Raw genomic sequence first — 16,615 nt, 5'->3', positions numbered from 1 at the left:
CTCATATCACCACCCACTTGGAAATTTGAAATGGGGCAACTATCTCATACCATCATACCAAGATTAATCTCACAATGCAAACCACTTAAATACAACATCTAACACACCCTCTGACTTAACTGGCTATCCTTTTCTAATAAAGCACCTATTAATTATTGGTCTATAAGTTGTAATTAATATGTCAGTTATGTGCCATCAAAGGGAATAACCATCTCAGCCGGTGTTTAACCCTAGCATGACATGTCTTTTTAGCTTTTTAGTGAATCAGAAAGTCACATCCAATGGACCATTCTGGAAAAGTATATTAGTTACAATTCCATTCGGAGAAATTTCATGCTTTAAAAATTTAAGTAAAAGTATCTTTCTAAACTATTCAAATGTAAAGTTCTAACTGTGTCACATTATTCAAGATTGTATTTTTTAATATTGATGCATTAAAGTAAAGATGCTGGTCTAAGTGGAGCTAACCGTAAGTATGTATATACTGCTGTCTTGTTCATTTATAATAATGCATCATATTTCACAAGTTCATCATGGAATAAAAAGTATAATGAAATGTAGTGAAGTGAAGAACTGACCTCAGAAATGTATATAAGTATAGAACTTGTGTAAATGTAATTTGTTACTTTCCCTCACTGCAGACCTAATGGATTATTATAATCACAATGTATTTAAGTAGCACGTTACTGTAGATATAATTATGCTTATTAGAGAGAGAGAAAGAGAGAGAGAGAGAGAGAGAGAGAGAGAGAGAGAGAGAGAGAGAGAGAGACTTGCAACACAAACCCAATGTACCCCATGAAATTGATATAAAAGTTTACACAAGTGTGATTAGGAGATCACAATCAGTCAATCTTTCATCTTTCATATACAGTTTAGCTCTTTGTGTACTGTGTTGCAGGTGATGTAGCACCTGGCACATCTGGGCTATCGATAAGACGTTTCCTGATCATGTGTCACTCTGTGACAGCCTTACGGACAGGAACGCAAATTACATTAAACTTTAATGAAACTGTCAGCAGAGTTAAAATACAAGGATAAGTAGAAGCATCCGGAAATACCCCAGCATGTGAAACTGGCGCCAGGCCCAACTGCTTCCCCTCACTTGATGTGAACTTACAACAGTCACAATTGCACGTCTGGTGCAGAAATGTCCTTTCAGGAGACTCCTGACTTCCTCCTTGCGCACGCCTCCGCTGATAGTTTCAGCACAGGGTCTCATTTCACACCACGTAGCCTGACTGCATGCTGCTGAGCACAACCTGTTTTGGTCGGTGACTATTATTACCATTACTAGGTAAACATTTCACTACCCCATTCCACTCCTGGACAATGCGGGATACAAGTCATTAAAACCTAAACTCGTGGGCGTCCCCAAAAACAATAGATCATAATTTCGCTCCATGGCTTGGGTTGGGTTGGGCTGATACAATGGACTCTTTTTTTTTTTTTTTTATCTGTCACTGAAGAGGCTCAAGCTCCCATGGGGTGTGTTGCCCAGCAACCATAAGCTCCACCCACCATCGCAGAGGCTTCACCTGAGCGTGGCTCACGTGACAAAACCTGAGCGGTCATCCAATCAGGAGTGAGGACAGGTGCTTCGAGGTGAGAGTTTCGGAGGCGGAAACCTGCTGGTTCAGTAGACGAGAGCCGCTCCTTATAAATGTGTCAATACAGTTGCACTTTTCTCAAGATTTGCAGAAGGAGAGTAGAGATATTTGACGGGAGCAACAGAAGAAAAATTCAAATTGTTTTGGAGGTGGGAGATGTGAGGAGGCAGGACACCTGGCTTGTGCGTAAAATGGATACTGCGGCGAACCTTTGAAGGACTGCTCTCACTCTTGTGCTCCACCACTGAAGAAGAAGACACTGACACTGTCCTGTGGGTTGAGATCTCAGCACAGTCAAAAGTGTAACTTTTACACTTTTGCTTTGGGTCGTTTTCTGTGTCCACCGCACCTGTTGTAGCTCAGGTGAGTGTTCATGAGAGCCCTTTTTTTGCGCATTGTTCACCTGTGAATCACAGCTTGAGTTTGCTCCACTGTTCTCACGACTCATTAAACCAGTTTTACAGACAAGGTAATCACAGTTACACTGGTTATTCTTAGGATTAGTTGGTAAGAAGTTGTCTCACCAGTGGAAAATGGTTATCAAAGAGGTGACTCATTAAAATTTGGAGACGGTAAATCACGATTTTCAGCAGAGGATTTATGATGACTGTGGGTGTGAAGATGAAGATGAGGAACATGGTTAATATGAGGACAACAATGTTTAGAAGGAATATTTTATAAAACCAAAGACATGACAGTAATTGATGGGAATGATTTGATGTGATACCAAAAAGTAAGTAAAAAAAGTAAAAAAAAGTAAGGCAGAGTAGGGTCAATCAGGAGCCAGCTCAGAGTATGTTAAAAGGTGATAAAGTGGCCTCACACATGTAATTACATCAGTCAATTTAATGCTGAAGCCAAGGACAACATCTTAGCTACCGATTAATTACTGATGACATCTGTTTCCTGTTCCAATTCCCTCCCTCCAGTCAAAGATGACAACAGAGAGGACCCCATGGTGGAAGGCATTCCTGCCAAAGAGGAAGAGTGGAGGCTCCAAGGATACCTCTACACCTCAAACCTTCGAACCGGACTTCGACCCTTTTGCCCTAACTGTGTCTGAGAAACAGAAAGAGCCCACCGCTGGAGCAGCCTCAAAGACCACCGTAGACCAGTCCCAACAAGGATCCAAGAGCTCCAGCCTCCTCAGTGATGAAACCTTTGACGACTCCCGCCTGGAGTCGGTCTTCAATGAGCAGACATGTCGCAGGAACATGAAGGTGTCGCGCTCAGGTCGATTCAAGGAGAAGAGGAGGGTGCGCTCGAGCCTTCCTATACAGGACAAAGAGACAGAGAATGGGGCATCGGGGAAAGAGGACATGCGGTGACGGTGAGGAGGAGAAGGGGGTGATCAAAGACTGTTTTACAAAGATGCTTGAAGAAAAGGAGAAGGATTTGAGTACATGAAGATGCTTCACTCCATATCATACTTCTTGGTATACCAAGAGGTCTGCTGTATGTTGGTTGTAATGGTGATGATGAAGATGAGAAGGAGCGTTCAACTTTTAGCCTAGTACTGCAGAAATAATGTGATGTGGTACATAAGATATTGGAAATTTGGATATTTTTGTTGATGAACTTGTGCCAGATGGCCACAATAATGAAGGACCTAAAAATGTATTATATTTGTCTTCATGATGGTTATTGAACCATTTTGCCAACAATATCTCATAATCAAAGCCCAAAAGACACCCAGTACTAATGCAGTAAGCACTAAAGAGCACAATATATAATTTATGTCCTACAGCGCCCGTGTTTCAGTCCTGGACGGTATCATCATTGAAGAAGTCCTAAAATTACCTACAGCCGTCTAAGAAAGCACAATCCTCGAAATGCCATTTTCTGTCAATGCTCAAGTCAAGCCTGATATGCTTCAGGAAAATATTGTTCATAAGATGTTTACACTATTTCTGTACTAAGAATAATATATGTTTAACAATGAAGGATAAGTATAATGCTCCATTTACAAATGCTTTTGCAAAAAAAATGTTGATTCTAAAGGGTTAGAAGGATATTTTTGAAGGTGTAAAATTATGTCATTACATGTGAAAAGAAATCAGTTCGTGTAAGAAATTAAAGAATGCTTGTGAACAGCTTTTAGTCAGATGCACACAACACTTGCCAGCAAAAATGCATAAAATACTTTGAATGAAGAATGAAATTCAGCCCACATGACATAAAGGGTCCAAAAGAAAGCTACTACTGACAATGAAGTGAGACGCTAATGTTGTGATATCCAACTGAATGAGATATGGCCATGTAGCTATAGAAGTATGATCGAGCCACTGATGTGGTTGTGTATTTTAGATCACGTGTGAATACTTAAATGAAGGCAAATAAATCAGAGTATGAGTGTGCCTACGTGCATGTGTGCTTCGTTATGTTGTTAAATCACAATCTAATGGTTCAACTTTGACATGGGTAAGTTTTTGTTGTCTGACATTTTACAATTCAAGGATTACAAAAAAAATCATATAAAACTGAAGAAAATGTGAACTTTAACAACAACACACGAGCTAAAAGTTCAAAATAAGATCAGATATTTCCTCTTGGCAGCCTCCTCCTCTTGGTAACGTTTGATTGCCACTTTACGAGAAGTCGTGACTTTCACATTGTATCAAAGGGCAATTACAAGGAATTATTGGCCTTTATTTATAGTGTTCAAACATTATGCTGCCTTGTCAGTTAAAGGGAGGAGCACCCCTGTGTCACTGCATTCCTCTGTCACTGGGGTGTGTGTTTCAGTATGTCACAGAGCTATGACTGATGATAAAAATCGCATTATGATTTATCAGAGTTGATGCATCATCATCATCATTTAATCATGTCAGACCAGCTCTTTAATTAAGCAGCAGTGGAAGTGCAAGTGAAATCAGACTCTTTGATATCGAGTGTACACATTTAACTTGTAATGTAATATATTCTACACTAGGGGGCGAAAATGTGCCGTCACACAGCAGAGAAATAGAGTTAAAGTAAGATACAGAGAGATGAAAAAAAAACAATCTAAGAGAGATGATAGAAGAGTCACTGCTGCATGCTATTTGCCTTTCAGTCCAAACCAGTTCCCATGCATGCATTATGTTTTTTTTTTTTTTAATTTCACAGGTGCAATTCGAGGTGAAGGAAAGTTTCCTGGCAACTTCAGTATGAATTGATGCGATGACACCCAGCAAAGTGTACTGTGTCTTCATTGGTCCCCGTGTAGCAGCGTGGGTAGGTAAGGTGTGGCCTTGCGCTGCTCGTCTCCTGCAGAGCGCGCACAGGGGAGAAAACAGCCAAATCATAAAGAGACCATTGTGCGTGTGTATGTGTGTGTGTGTGTGTGGGAGGGGGGGTACAACTATCGCATGTTGCTTTGTGGACACAAACATGAAGGGAAATTAAAACTTTCTGGAGCTTCTGGAAACGTTTACAGGAGCACAGATTTCTGATAAGTGGTGTCCTCATTTGACTAAAAATAACTTGGAAACTTTCTTACTGACGCGCTATGAGGAGCTCACGATGAGTCAAGAGTGCTGCGCTCCAGCTCACTGAAGCTTGTTGCTCTGCAAACAGGTGGATTTCGGATATTTCTTGAAGGTAAGACAACTCATTCACACACGCGCTTTTATGTAACATGTTGTTACTCTTCCTCCTACAAAACCGTGTGATGAAATGTGTAGAAATTAGGGAGGGAACTGTTGGGAACAGATGAGTGTTTCTTATATGTCCAAAGACATGGCGCATCAAACGTGTCTGTCTCTTAATGTCAAGGCATTGCTCAGTGGATAGATCTTCGATGTGCAGTACTCACTTTAAAGGACACAAATAATAATAGTAATAATAATAATAATAATAAAAGAGTCAATATATATATTCTTAAAATATTTTGATTTTTTGTGTGTTGTAGGCTTTGCTTCCTCGTTATTTGGGGTCCCACAGACTCACTGTTGCACATTGAATGAAGGTGACAAAATACAAATTAGGGAATATTTTATATATTATATGGTATGTGCATGAATAAAAGTGTATATAATTTTGGCTGCCAAAAACTAATTCACAGACAAATTACTTATTTGGGTTATTCTGTTAATGTATAGGTGTATATGAATAAGCTGATTATTTATTTATCTTCTAAGATTTGAGAGGTAGTCAGTGCAGTCAGTACAGTCAACACCAATCACAGATATAAAGCACATGAAATTCATTATACTTAACAGTGAATTACAGTTGTGATCTCTGAGACCCCAGTCAGAACGTTATAGTTACACCCTCTCCACTGATAATAGTTTCGGTGCTATGTCATAGTCTTCAAGTCAGTTAGATCAGCCTCAACTGGGTCTTTCAATCTTTTGCATGTCTTTTACATAAAAAGTGTAGAAACGTGTTAAGGCTGCAGCAGCTGCCACTTTCAGCTGCTCGTGTGTCTGATCGGATCTTTGCCTGATGAAGAACAGGTCAAAGAGGAACAACAACTGGTGTGAGAGGTGCATTTCCGCTCAGTGTCCCACCTGTTCTTCTAAAGCTAACCAGCGTCCAGCTTTGCCCCTTTTAAAGACCTCCACTAACAGTGTCACGCAGTGTCTACTTGACACAGATATGAAGATAGAAATAGCAACGCAGGACGGCCTGCCAGTTGCATAGACGGGAGGCATGAACTGTACACACACACACACACACACACACATATAGACAAAATAAGAGTGACAGATACACAGAGAGTCAACAAAAACAGGTTCTGTTCTGTGTTTTATTAAATTTCTCTGGAGGGGCATGTGCAAATTCCACAGAGAACTCAATGTGCACAAACCCCGGGCTGTTTTCAGTCTCACACAGCCAGCTCGTCAAGAATTTATCATGTCACGAAGTTTGGGTGGAGGTCTCAGTGTCTCTTGCTGTGGATCACTTACTAGCTGAGTTGTCCATAATCCTGGACATGAGCTGTTCTTGGAAAAATGTAGTTTGGCCATGGCTGCTTATCACTTTGATTATTGAACCAGTTGCTCTTGTTAAAAGAACCACAAGACATCCTGTATTCATGTCCAGGATAATCTAGGAAAAAAGAACAATGTGCCTACAGCATACTGAAGCACTTTCCTGTGGAGTTTCCTCTATGTGTTTTCCATTAACTGACTGCAGTGAAGGCTTTTGGTCAGTGTGCGACTGAAGGTTAGGGGTCCATTACTTTTCACACAACAAACCCCATTGTTCCTCTCCCAAGTCCCACTACAGGGCATTGTGAGATGAAGAGGAGGACTTGGGTGAAGGGGGGTGGGTTGTGTGTCAGATTTCTCTAGAGAGGATGGAGCGTTTGCTGTATCCTGTTTTGTGCTGTACGCTGGTGAAAGCTCTTCCTGTTCAGGGAAGAGTGTAAGAGGTCATTGAACGTGCCCCTTAACACAGTAGCTGCTTCTGGTATGCAGGGCGAAAAAAATAAAATAACTAGAAGCTGGTCAGCGACTTTAGTGCATGAACAGGATGGTGACTGTGTTTGTTTCTGCAGGTATCTGAGGCCTGAGCATGCCAGCACCCCCTCCTCCCCCTCCCCCTCCCCCTCCACCACCACCACCGCCCAGCGCTGCCCTGCCACAGGTAAGACTGTGTGCTCTCTCTCTCTCTCTCATGCAATCGTAAACACTCACTCGTGTCCTTCTCACTGACCGTCAACCATCACCTGGAGGTTATTTGCATTATTGATTGAGGTACCACACACACACTCACACACACACACAGACAGCAGACTCTCAGTAGCAGAAGAGTGTTATATTTCCACAGCAGGCGTACAGTGTCCTCATGTTAAATGAGTTGCTGCTGCCAGCAAACAAGGACCTGCAGAGAGACACACAGCTTATTGGCTTCATATCAACAGAGGTGGGAAGTAACAAAGTACAAATATATCAAAGTACAAATACATTGTGACTGTACTTAAAAATAGTTTTTACAAGTTTCTCTAATTTACTTGTGTATTTATTTTTCTGACAAGTTTTTACTTTTTTGCATCATCACACAACGTCCCAATATCCAGACCAGTGCATATTGCATATGATAAAAACTAAGTTAAAGATAAAAAAAAACACAACCACAGGAAAGAGACAAGAGAGCGACCCTCTTTGTTAGCTTTGTGCAGAAACAACTGGTATAAATTCCCTTTAGAGAACCAAGAGTACTTTTTACTTTTATACTTTGAGTACATTGAGCTTTCATTTTTACTTAAGTAACAAATCTTTTTTTACACATCTGTACTCCTACTGGAGTAAAGTAGGACCTCTGTACATCTTAGTGTGGACATGAGAGAACCATATTCTCTCCTTGAATCTATCAGCATCACGGAAAATGATATGTTTCTCTTCTTCCGTCTTCCTCACTTAACCCTTTGCTGAAGGCTTTCGTTGCACCTTCTTGCTTATTTTTGTTTATATCTGCTTGTCAGAAGAGCTGAGGTGACGTTGAGTAGATGATGCTCCAACTAATGATTCTTTGTTTGCAGTTAGTTGATTTCTTTTAAGATTAAATGTTTATAATGTTAGAAAATATTAAAAAAGTCAAGTCAGTCAAATTTCCTGGAGTCCAAAGTGACATCTTCAAATTGTCACTGCATACTGCAATTACAAACAAAATGCCATAAATTATTAGCTAAAATTGAAGCATTGAATTTTCTGTAAACATAAAAACATAAATGCTGTTTTTTCCCCCCTCGTTCATCCTTCCTTCCTGTGTGACAGTGTCCGTCGGAGCCTCCTAAGCTCCAGTCTGGTGGAGGAGGAGGTGGAAGGAATGCCCTGTTGGCCGACATCCAGAAAGGAGCCAGGCTCAGGAAAGTCACACAGGTCAACGACCGCAGTGCCCCTGCTGTCGATAGTAAGACCAACATCCTTACCATGCTACTAATATGCACACACTCAGTCTGTGTTAAGACAGTAATTGGTACTCAAATGCGTCTTGTGTCTTCGAGAAAACAGCTGGTTTGAGGTTGTATTAGTGTATTTTGATGTATTAGAGTAAAAGAGTGGGGTAAAACAAGCGGGGAGAAGGATTTATTTAGTCGTGTAGTTCACTGGGAATATGTTGTTTCTCTTTAAGCTATATTTGAGCATAGACACACACACATATACACACACCAAGTGCACACTTCAGGAAGGAATGCCCTGTAGCAGATAAGGATGCGGGCAGAATAGGAAACTGCAGTGGCAAACACATTAGAAAAGACTTACAGTCTATCAACTCTAGTCAAATCAATAAGCGCTACACAGTTGAATTCTGGATGTCAGCGTATCATAGTGTTTTAGAGATATGTTTGTTCAGTTAGTCAAGGAATTTACTTAATGTTAAATAATTACATGTGGAGCCAGGCCATTTGGCCAACTTAGTAGAAAGGTGTGTCGTTGGGCCTCAGGGACATCATGTGATTTGGGTGGTGCAAAATGTACTCATGTTTCTGCCTATCACTCTCAGCTTCTTTACGTTGCCCCAGTTAAGACCAAAATTCCCACGGTCTACTGAGCATGTAAAAGTCAACTTTGTGTAAGAATCAGCTGAATTGTTAATGAATGATCTACATGATAAACCCCCCCACCAAAACCTGACTGTGTACTTTTGAGTAAATGGGCACTCACGTCATTGTCATTAATCATTTGTGTTGATCCGCAGAGCCCAAGGCTACAACTGGAGATGTGTCTGGTAGTGGTGGAGCTTCTCAGGGCTCATCAGGTGGAATGGCACCCATGGGACCTTCTTTGGGTGGGCTCTTTGCTGGAGGCTTCCCCACTCTCAGGCCTATAGGACAAAGAGACTTAGCAGGAAAGACCCCAGGTTGGTGCAAAATGTCTTGCTCTTACTAAATATAACTTTTTATGAACAGTTTAACCATCAAAATGACTCCTCCTCTGTGTGTGTGTATGTGTTTGTGTGTTAAAGTGTCACGGTCGAGCTCCTCAGCCTCCCTGAAGCCCCTGTGGAACCCCCCCACGCCAGCAGACACGAGCAGCGTCTCTGAGCCTCACAAGACGGCGGAGCTCCGAAGCTCCTTCCACCGTCCGCTTGCTCCCTCGTCCTCTGCTCCTCCCTCCCCGTCTTACGGCAGCAAGCACCCACTTCCTTTCCCTACTTCCTTTCCTCCTCCTCCGCCACCGCCTGCCTCTCCCTCCGCTCCTCCCCCGCCTCCCCCACCTCAAGCCTTCCAGGACCGGCCAGCCAACAGGCCCCCTCCGCTCCCCTCCTGCCCACCTCCTCCGCCCCCGTCCCATGTAACCAAGCCCACCTGGCTCCCCATCCAGCACTCGCACCACACCACTATCTCCCAGCCCTCTACTCCTCCTCCCCCTCCTCCTCCTCCACCTTTCCAACCTCCCTCTGTTGTTCCAGGGGACCGTTCCTCAGGTTGTTTCTATCCTCTGCCTCCCTCCCCAGTCCACTCTGAACCTACCAGGTTCCCTATGATGCGGGATAGCCCTCTGGGACCTCCTCCTCCACCTCCTCCCCCTCTACCGGCTTCTTTTACCCCCACCTGCCCGTCCACCCTCCCCCCTCCGCCACCCAAGCTTGCCCCAGTGCCATCCCCAGCCATGCGCTCACTGCCTCCCTCGTACCCTTGCAACGCTCCAACCCGACGGCCACCTGCCATACCCAGAAGTGCAGGTAGGATACTGGACAATGACTTTTCTGTTGTTGGTAAATGGAGAGATGTTGCAAGGTGACAAAAAAAAAAGATCTACTGTCTTTTTTAAAAGTGAGCTTTCTAGGCAGCAGTTCAGGGGATGTTTTTCACTCATGTTCAGACAGTAACAAAGAAATGAATGATGTAAAAAGGCACAAGAAAACATATTATTTTTTATCTCATTTCCAAGTTAAAAAGAGCTCAGGAAGCTAAAACAGTGCTTCTCAACCTGAGGTTTGTGAGAATCCCACAAGAGTGTCATAGGTTCAATCTAAAGGTGGTTGTGAGATGATTTTCAGAATAAGAGGGAGAATTGGTTCTGTGACACAAAATTAGATTATTTTCTTTCTGACATTTAAGTAATTTACAAAACAACTCTTGACATCAAGTTTGCAGAAGTAATGTACGTCAACTATTCTTTTCAATCTTAAGAAAAATACAATAAGGTTTCATCTGAAGTACAGTAAGCAGCTGAGAGTTTGCAACAACAACAACAAAGACCTAAAGTAATGTATGAGAATTATACATGTGTGAAGTATATGATTGACATGCTCTGTCTATGACATAGTATAACCACTGTCTATTTTGTCTTATCTGATTAGTTACATTTATATAAAAAGTGACATTTATAAAATGTACATAAGAAATGTTGAAAAAACATGACTGATGTTGGGAATATATATCTGATATTTAGTTAAAGTTTTTTCACAAACAATGTAACTGCACATTCATACAACATATGACTCAATAACATGTTTATGGGAGAAAAATACCAACAGAAATATTTATATAATTATAAGTTGTGAGGTTTTTTCTCACAAACTACCAGTTAGAAACTGTGGCAGCTGTTGCAGCATGTCACAAAAGTATGCGTTGTGCAAAAATGTGTGAGTATGACCTGACTGTCTCAGTTGTCATAACATACGAGATCTGAATGTATTTTTCATGATGTAGATTTTATCACTGATGTCTGACACCCCTTTGGTGACAGGTGTGGGTCGGCTGGCTCCTCCTCCAGCTCCTCCAGCACGTTCCCCAACTACTGAGCTGTCCAGCCGCATTCCTCCCCCTCCACCACCACCTCCCCTGCCTCCATCGAGCCTCAGGAATGGACACCTGCACAGCCTGGGTGAGACTATGTATATCTTACAATGGGTAACACTAACATGTTGACGACATGACAGCCTTTAATAGCTTCATTACTGCACATCTACCTCCAGCTGATGACTTTGAATCCAAGTTCCAGTTCCACCCTGTAGAAGATTTACCCCCTCCTGATGAATTCAAGCCTTTCCCTCGCATCTACCCCAGCAAAGAAAACAGAGGTATTGTCATTATTTCTCAACTTTACCCATGACTTCAGATCATGTATTGAGCTGGCTTCCTCTTTCCTTTCTTACAGTGAACCCAAAACCGCCTGGGATGAGGACACACCTCAGATGAGTCAAGGCCTCACCCTGTTCTTCATCTCCCTAAACACATATCAGGCATTTTAGACACAATACTCCTCATCTCTCTTCTCATGACAATAACATATCTGCCATGGACTTATTTGGACGCAGGCTCTATATGTGTGTGTGTTGTTTGTGTTTTGTGTGATTGTGCATATATGTGAGTGTCAAACGGGGTCCCGCCTCATTCAGACTATGTGACCTCTGACCTTTTCCAGTGTGGAATGTTTTGAATGTGTGTGAGGAGGAGGGCTCTCCCTACTCATGCACACATGCACTCCTCGAACAGTGTCTTCCAATAGCTATAATTAACATGACTCTTGAGACAGTTTGTTAGCATTTCAGTAACTACGTACATATCTCTGAGACCAAGATGGCACGGTCTGTCCCTTTACACAGTAGCACTTTTAACAACCCAGAAACACAAGAGTAAAGCTCTTTTAAAGACAGATATACAAACTGTGGTACAGCAACTACTACTGGGCAAGAGGAAGCTCCTCGAGGGCTTATATAAAAGTTTGACAGCACACTTCAACAATGTTCTTCCTGCACTTTTAAAAAGTGCAAGACAGTCCTGTCAAGACATCATGTTTTTTTTCCCGAGAATTCACTGACCAATATGGCCACTGTTAGCAGCAAGTAAACCTCATCATACACTCAATGTGGAAAAAAAACAAACGGGTGAATACCTTATAACCACTTACTTTCACTGCAGGACATGCTAACTTTAAGAGTTCATAAATCCTTGTACATATAGTGGTGCTCTTGTGTGTTTTTTTTTAAAGAAATGATAAATGAATTCATAAAAGTGTAGCAGTTAACTGACACGTTAAGACTATGGGAAAGCGTCTGTTTTAAGTTACACTGTTATGAATAGATAATGAATGAGATATACTCTTTCCTTTCTCCCAGTGGATTAACCAATACTAACACCTGTGAAGACAGTGCCACCTGCTGGTTCAATGTGTAAAGTATTACAAGGTGTGACCTCCAAATAAACCACAGTATTTTGTTTAAAAAGTTGCCAATTTATTGATCACATTGACATAAAATTTTGTTTTGATGTGTTTTCAGAGAAGAAGTTCAAACCCCAAAGTTACAGAAACAGGATAGTCTAGATTCTAGTTGACAGTGTGGGAACATTTTCTGGTTTTCTCGGTCTGTCTGAAAAAAACAAAACAGCCTCTGGCACATTGTTAAAGAAAACATGCAAAGTTAATCTCACCAAGCCTACAGAGATTTAGTTATTATTATACAAGTTTTTAAAAAGTAAAAAGGATGTTAAACGTTCTACTTTTTCCATGTGCGTTTCAACAAGTGCACTTGTTGCAGATCAGCGCAGAACAATGCGTTCATTCAGCATTGACATTGCAGTGTATGCATGTGCAATCGAACTTTCTCAGATTCTCAGATTTTTTTGACCTTTCAAACACAGGTGTCTCTAATAGCATTAATCATGGTCGGATTCCATTTAGTTGTGCCTCTATTGCGTCTACTGGATTATAAGAAGCACTTAAATGGAACTTTTATGTTATCAGCTACACCTGCTCGTCCTTGTGAAGTTCACATTTCATGACTAAACAAACTCTCTTTATTACCAAATAAACCTACAAAAAGCTAAACAGCATCAATGTGGCAACATTTTGAAAAGGAAGCAAACACTTCATTTCCCTTCAGGGGAATTTCACAGACATGTTTATTAACCAATATTTTCTTACAGGCATTTACTCCTTTTCACCACAGATATTCTGCAAACAAATGAAAAATCTTTAAAATGTAAGTATGGAATCATTTTACCCTGGTCTAATTTTCTTAAATGTAAATGTGCCACATTTGCATTTATGACTTTTTCCAGATAAAAAAAAAAACTTGCAAATATCTGCTAATTCAAAATATCACTAAAACAAAAAACAAAAAAAACAAACATTGGCTCAAATCCCACCACACAAATCTTTACACAGGAGGAGTTTACATGTCGCACGCCACACAAATGCAATGCTTTTATAAAACGATAACCTGAGTGCAATCAACTCCAAAGCACCACAATATTTCCACAATGAACTTATAAAAGACTACGTGAGTGAGCCTTTAAAGTTCATCGTGTTTGTAAGTAAACTCTCTGGAGGATATGAAGCCATCTTTGTTCTCATCCTCTTTGGCAAAGATATCCGCCACCATGTTCTCGTGTAGAGTGTCGTTGGGAGGGTAGCCATGGCGCTCAAACTCTTTCCTCAGGTATTCTTTCACCTGGTAGATGGTGAGAAAGTAAGACATACTGAGCGGGTTGAGATCTACAAATTCATTTCCTGTTTCCTGCTTACTTTCAATTAAGAATGTATAAAATTCCACAAAGCAGATTATTCCTTTGTCAAACGAACAAACATAAATTTTACGTCAGATTTTGGTCCAAATAACAACTGTTACAGAAATTGCTGCTATCCTTAGCTGGCTACTTGAATCCTTGGCTGCACACAATGCCATGTACGACGGCTACAGCTATTTATGTACACATAAACTTTTTAATATTCTGATAATACAAACACTAATATTACAGTGTGTGGATATTCTATCTGAATAATAAAACTTGTTTATCATGTTTACCTGATACATCTTCCAATTTGATTGATGTGAACTGATTTCTGATGAATCTGATGTAGTCTAATGGTCTGTTTTAACACCAGTTACATAAAGCTGGGAAGGAGATCAGTGTATCATGTCTATTTATGATATTATTATTGGTGTTTATATGTAGGTCCCATGAATTAATAATTATTAAATAACGGAATCATGGCTAATTGTTGGCCTATTTATCAATTTAAAGTAAAAATGATTTTCTAGTGTAAACTGAATCAATGCAATCCTCATCTTCACCTCTTGCTTGGAGAGCCTCCAGTCGTCATTAAGGTCCATCTCCTGGAACGACTCATGTGACCTCGGCCCGTTTCTGATCTCAAGCACCTCGATAACAAAGGTCAGTGTGCTCTCAGGTGGGATCTTACCTGACCATGGATAACACAGGGAGAGCTGTCAGTTAAAGCACAGACTGAGGTTTTTGTAAGCATGCTACAGTATGAAGAAGTGGTTTGGTTAGTGCTCCAGAAACAATACCGCTTGCGAGTGAATGCAGAAACACTTACTAAATGTGAGTTGAAATTAGTTATAAAACATGTTGGAAGTGTTAATGAGAAGCAATTCAGGTTGTTAGGCATGAGAGATAGATGTCATTGGTTAGGGTGTTGTGTGCTTACCAGAACAAAGCATAGTATTGTTCGCATGCTCCATGTTGAGGAAAAGTGGACTAATACCGCTGAATGAAACCTTCATTCAGTGTGGAAGTCCTGGAAAGCCATTTAAAACAAGACAGACAAGCATAATGTACACACATGCACAATATATCCAATATTATTACACATTTTGTAAAACCTCTGGCACTTTTAGGTAGACAGTATGTATCTATATAGCAGCATGCAGTGAAGCTTGCACGTATACGGACAAAGCTACCTTTCCCTTCCTTTCCATAGGCCAAGGCTGGAGGTATGACCAGTTTCCTCTTCTCTCCAGCACACATGTCCTGCAGGCCTTTGTCCCAGCCTTTGATCACTTCTCTGATGCCCAGCGTAAACCACATTGCATTCTTGTCACCTTCAGTTCGACTTGGTGGACAGACACAGACAGAGAGTGGAGAGTAAAGTGTTACAAGTTTGAAAAAGGAAGGACTGTGAGAAGGTTTTATAATGCTGAGATATATGCCATATATTTAAAAAAAATGTTTGTTACAACTCTTAAATCTAGAAGGCCTTGCACCCCAATCCATAATGCTTTGGCGGCCCCTAGTGGGAATTTAGGAACCAGTGATTTAAATGACTGAAAGAAAGTAAAGACTTTTTCAGGGATTGAAATGAAGCCAACACAGAAGAGCCATAAACTGCAGTTCCTCAAAAGGCCACTTGAGGCTGGCTACAGAACAAGTCAATCTCCATAAGCCTTCATGTTAAAATGTTTATATGATAAACATATACAGCCTGGTACAAAAAAAAACTCCTCACCCATTCAATATTATATTAAGTTATGCATAATTAAAAACATGGCTGCTTTGATTGGCAGGTGGGCGATGTTACAGGAGGTTGTTTGAGCACCCAGGAGGTCATTCAGCCCCGCTCATCTCCACTCATGCTGCATGTCTTTGCCCATTTTTAGATTAACCTTGGAGGTGGCAGAGGGTGTATGGGTGCAATTAGCAACTACGCCGCTAGATGTCACTTCATCTCACACACTGGTCCTTTAAAATGTTTTATCACGTGACTCTCGTAGGTAGAGGCAGGGAGATTGAACACATGCACCAACATGAAAAATAAAATAAAAAAGCGTACTCTGAAATGTGAATAAGCTGTTTGAATGCAGAAAACGGCTTCTACTAAGCAAAGACAGTGAAATATAATAACTAATATAATAAAATAATAATAACTGGCACCAGCAGGAGGAAAGTAGAAGAACTTCTTAGTTTGAAACTCATACCTGGTATGAAACATGGTCCCATTCTCAAAGTACCCTTCTTGATGCACCAGCAGGATATCTCCATACTTTGATTTTCGATGACAGAGAAAAGGTCTGTGCAGAACTTCTATCTTCACCTCAGCTTCGGGCAGCTTCCCCCCGCTGACAGACAGCAGCAGCAGCAGAGAGGAGGAGCAGAGCCAGCTCAGCACACTCAGCAGCATGTTGCCACACAGCAGGTAAAAAACACTCACACAACTAAAATGTTTGAACAAATGTTTGTGAACCAGCGCAGAGGCGTGCAGATGGTCCTCGACGTGGCAGTTTCATCACACATGTTGTTGCAGGAAGTCTTTTTCTGATTGGTTACTTTTTGCTCATAAACCCCGCCCACAGCCGCTGCCTCTTTTGCCTATGAAAATAAC

The 16,615-nt window shown here is 41.2% G+C and overlaps 3 protein-coding genes across 3 annotated transcripts; 2 read left to right on the top strand and 1 right to left on the bottom strand.

Moving 5' to 3' along the window:
- Nucleotides 1-2,545: 2,545 nt before the first annotated feature.
- Nucleotides 2,546-2,938, top strand: LOC113747207 (proline-rich protein 15-like protein). Its single transcript, XM_027286018.1, has one exon. The coding sequence runs from the start codon at nucleotides 2,546-2,548 to the stop codon at nucleotides 2,936-2,938; it is 393 nt and encodes a 130-aa protein (XP_027141819.1).
- Nucleotides 2,939-4,858: 1,920 nt separating this feature from the next.
- Nucleotides 4,859-12,716, top strand: wipf3 (WAS/WASL interacting protein family member 3). The gene is made up of 8 exons (XM_019275485.2): nucleotides 4,859-5,192; nucleotides 7,096-7,184; nucleotides 8,315-8,450; nucleotides 9,240-9,401; nucleotides 9,507-10,226; nucleotides 11,237-11,374; nucleotides 11,466-11,570; nucleotides 11,648-12,716. Exons 2-8 carry the CDS (start codon nucleotides 7,113-7,115, stop codon nucleotides 11,686-11,688), a joined length of 1,374 nt encoding a protein of 457 aa, XP_019131030.2. The 5' UTR covers nucleotides 4,859-5,192; nucleotides 7,096-7,112; the 3' UTR covers nucleotides 11,689-12,716.
- LOC104940585 (peptidyl-prolyl cis-trans isomerase FKBP14) lies at nucleotides 12,478-16,528 on the bottom strand. Its single transcript, XM_010757222.3, has 4 exons — nucleotides 16,212-16,528; nucleotides 15,198-15,349; nucleotides 14,568-14,695; nucleotides 12,478-13,943 (listed from the first exon to the last, which is right to left on the bottom strand). The coding sequence occupies exons 1-4, from the start codon at nucleotides 16,412-16,414 to the stop codon at nucleotides 13,785-13,787; spliced, it is 642 nt and encodes a 213-aa protein (XP_010755524.1). The 5' UTR covers nucleotides 16,415-16,528; the 3' UTR covers nucleotides 12,478-13,784.
- Nucleotides 16,529-16,615: the final 87 nt, after the last annotated feature.

Source organism: Larimichthys crocea, chromosome XIII (genome assembly GCF_000972845.2).
Source record: "Larimichthys crocea isolate SSNF chromosome XIII, L_crocea_2.0, whole genome shotgun sequence".
Lineage (NCBI taxonomy): Eukaryota > Metazoa > Chordata > Actinopteri > Sciaenidae > Larimichthys > Larimichthys crocea.
The sequence above is the reverse complement of the archived record's forward strand: the minus strand, read 5'-3'. Positions and strand labels throughout refer to the sequence as shown.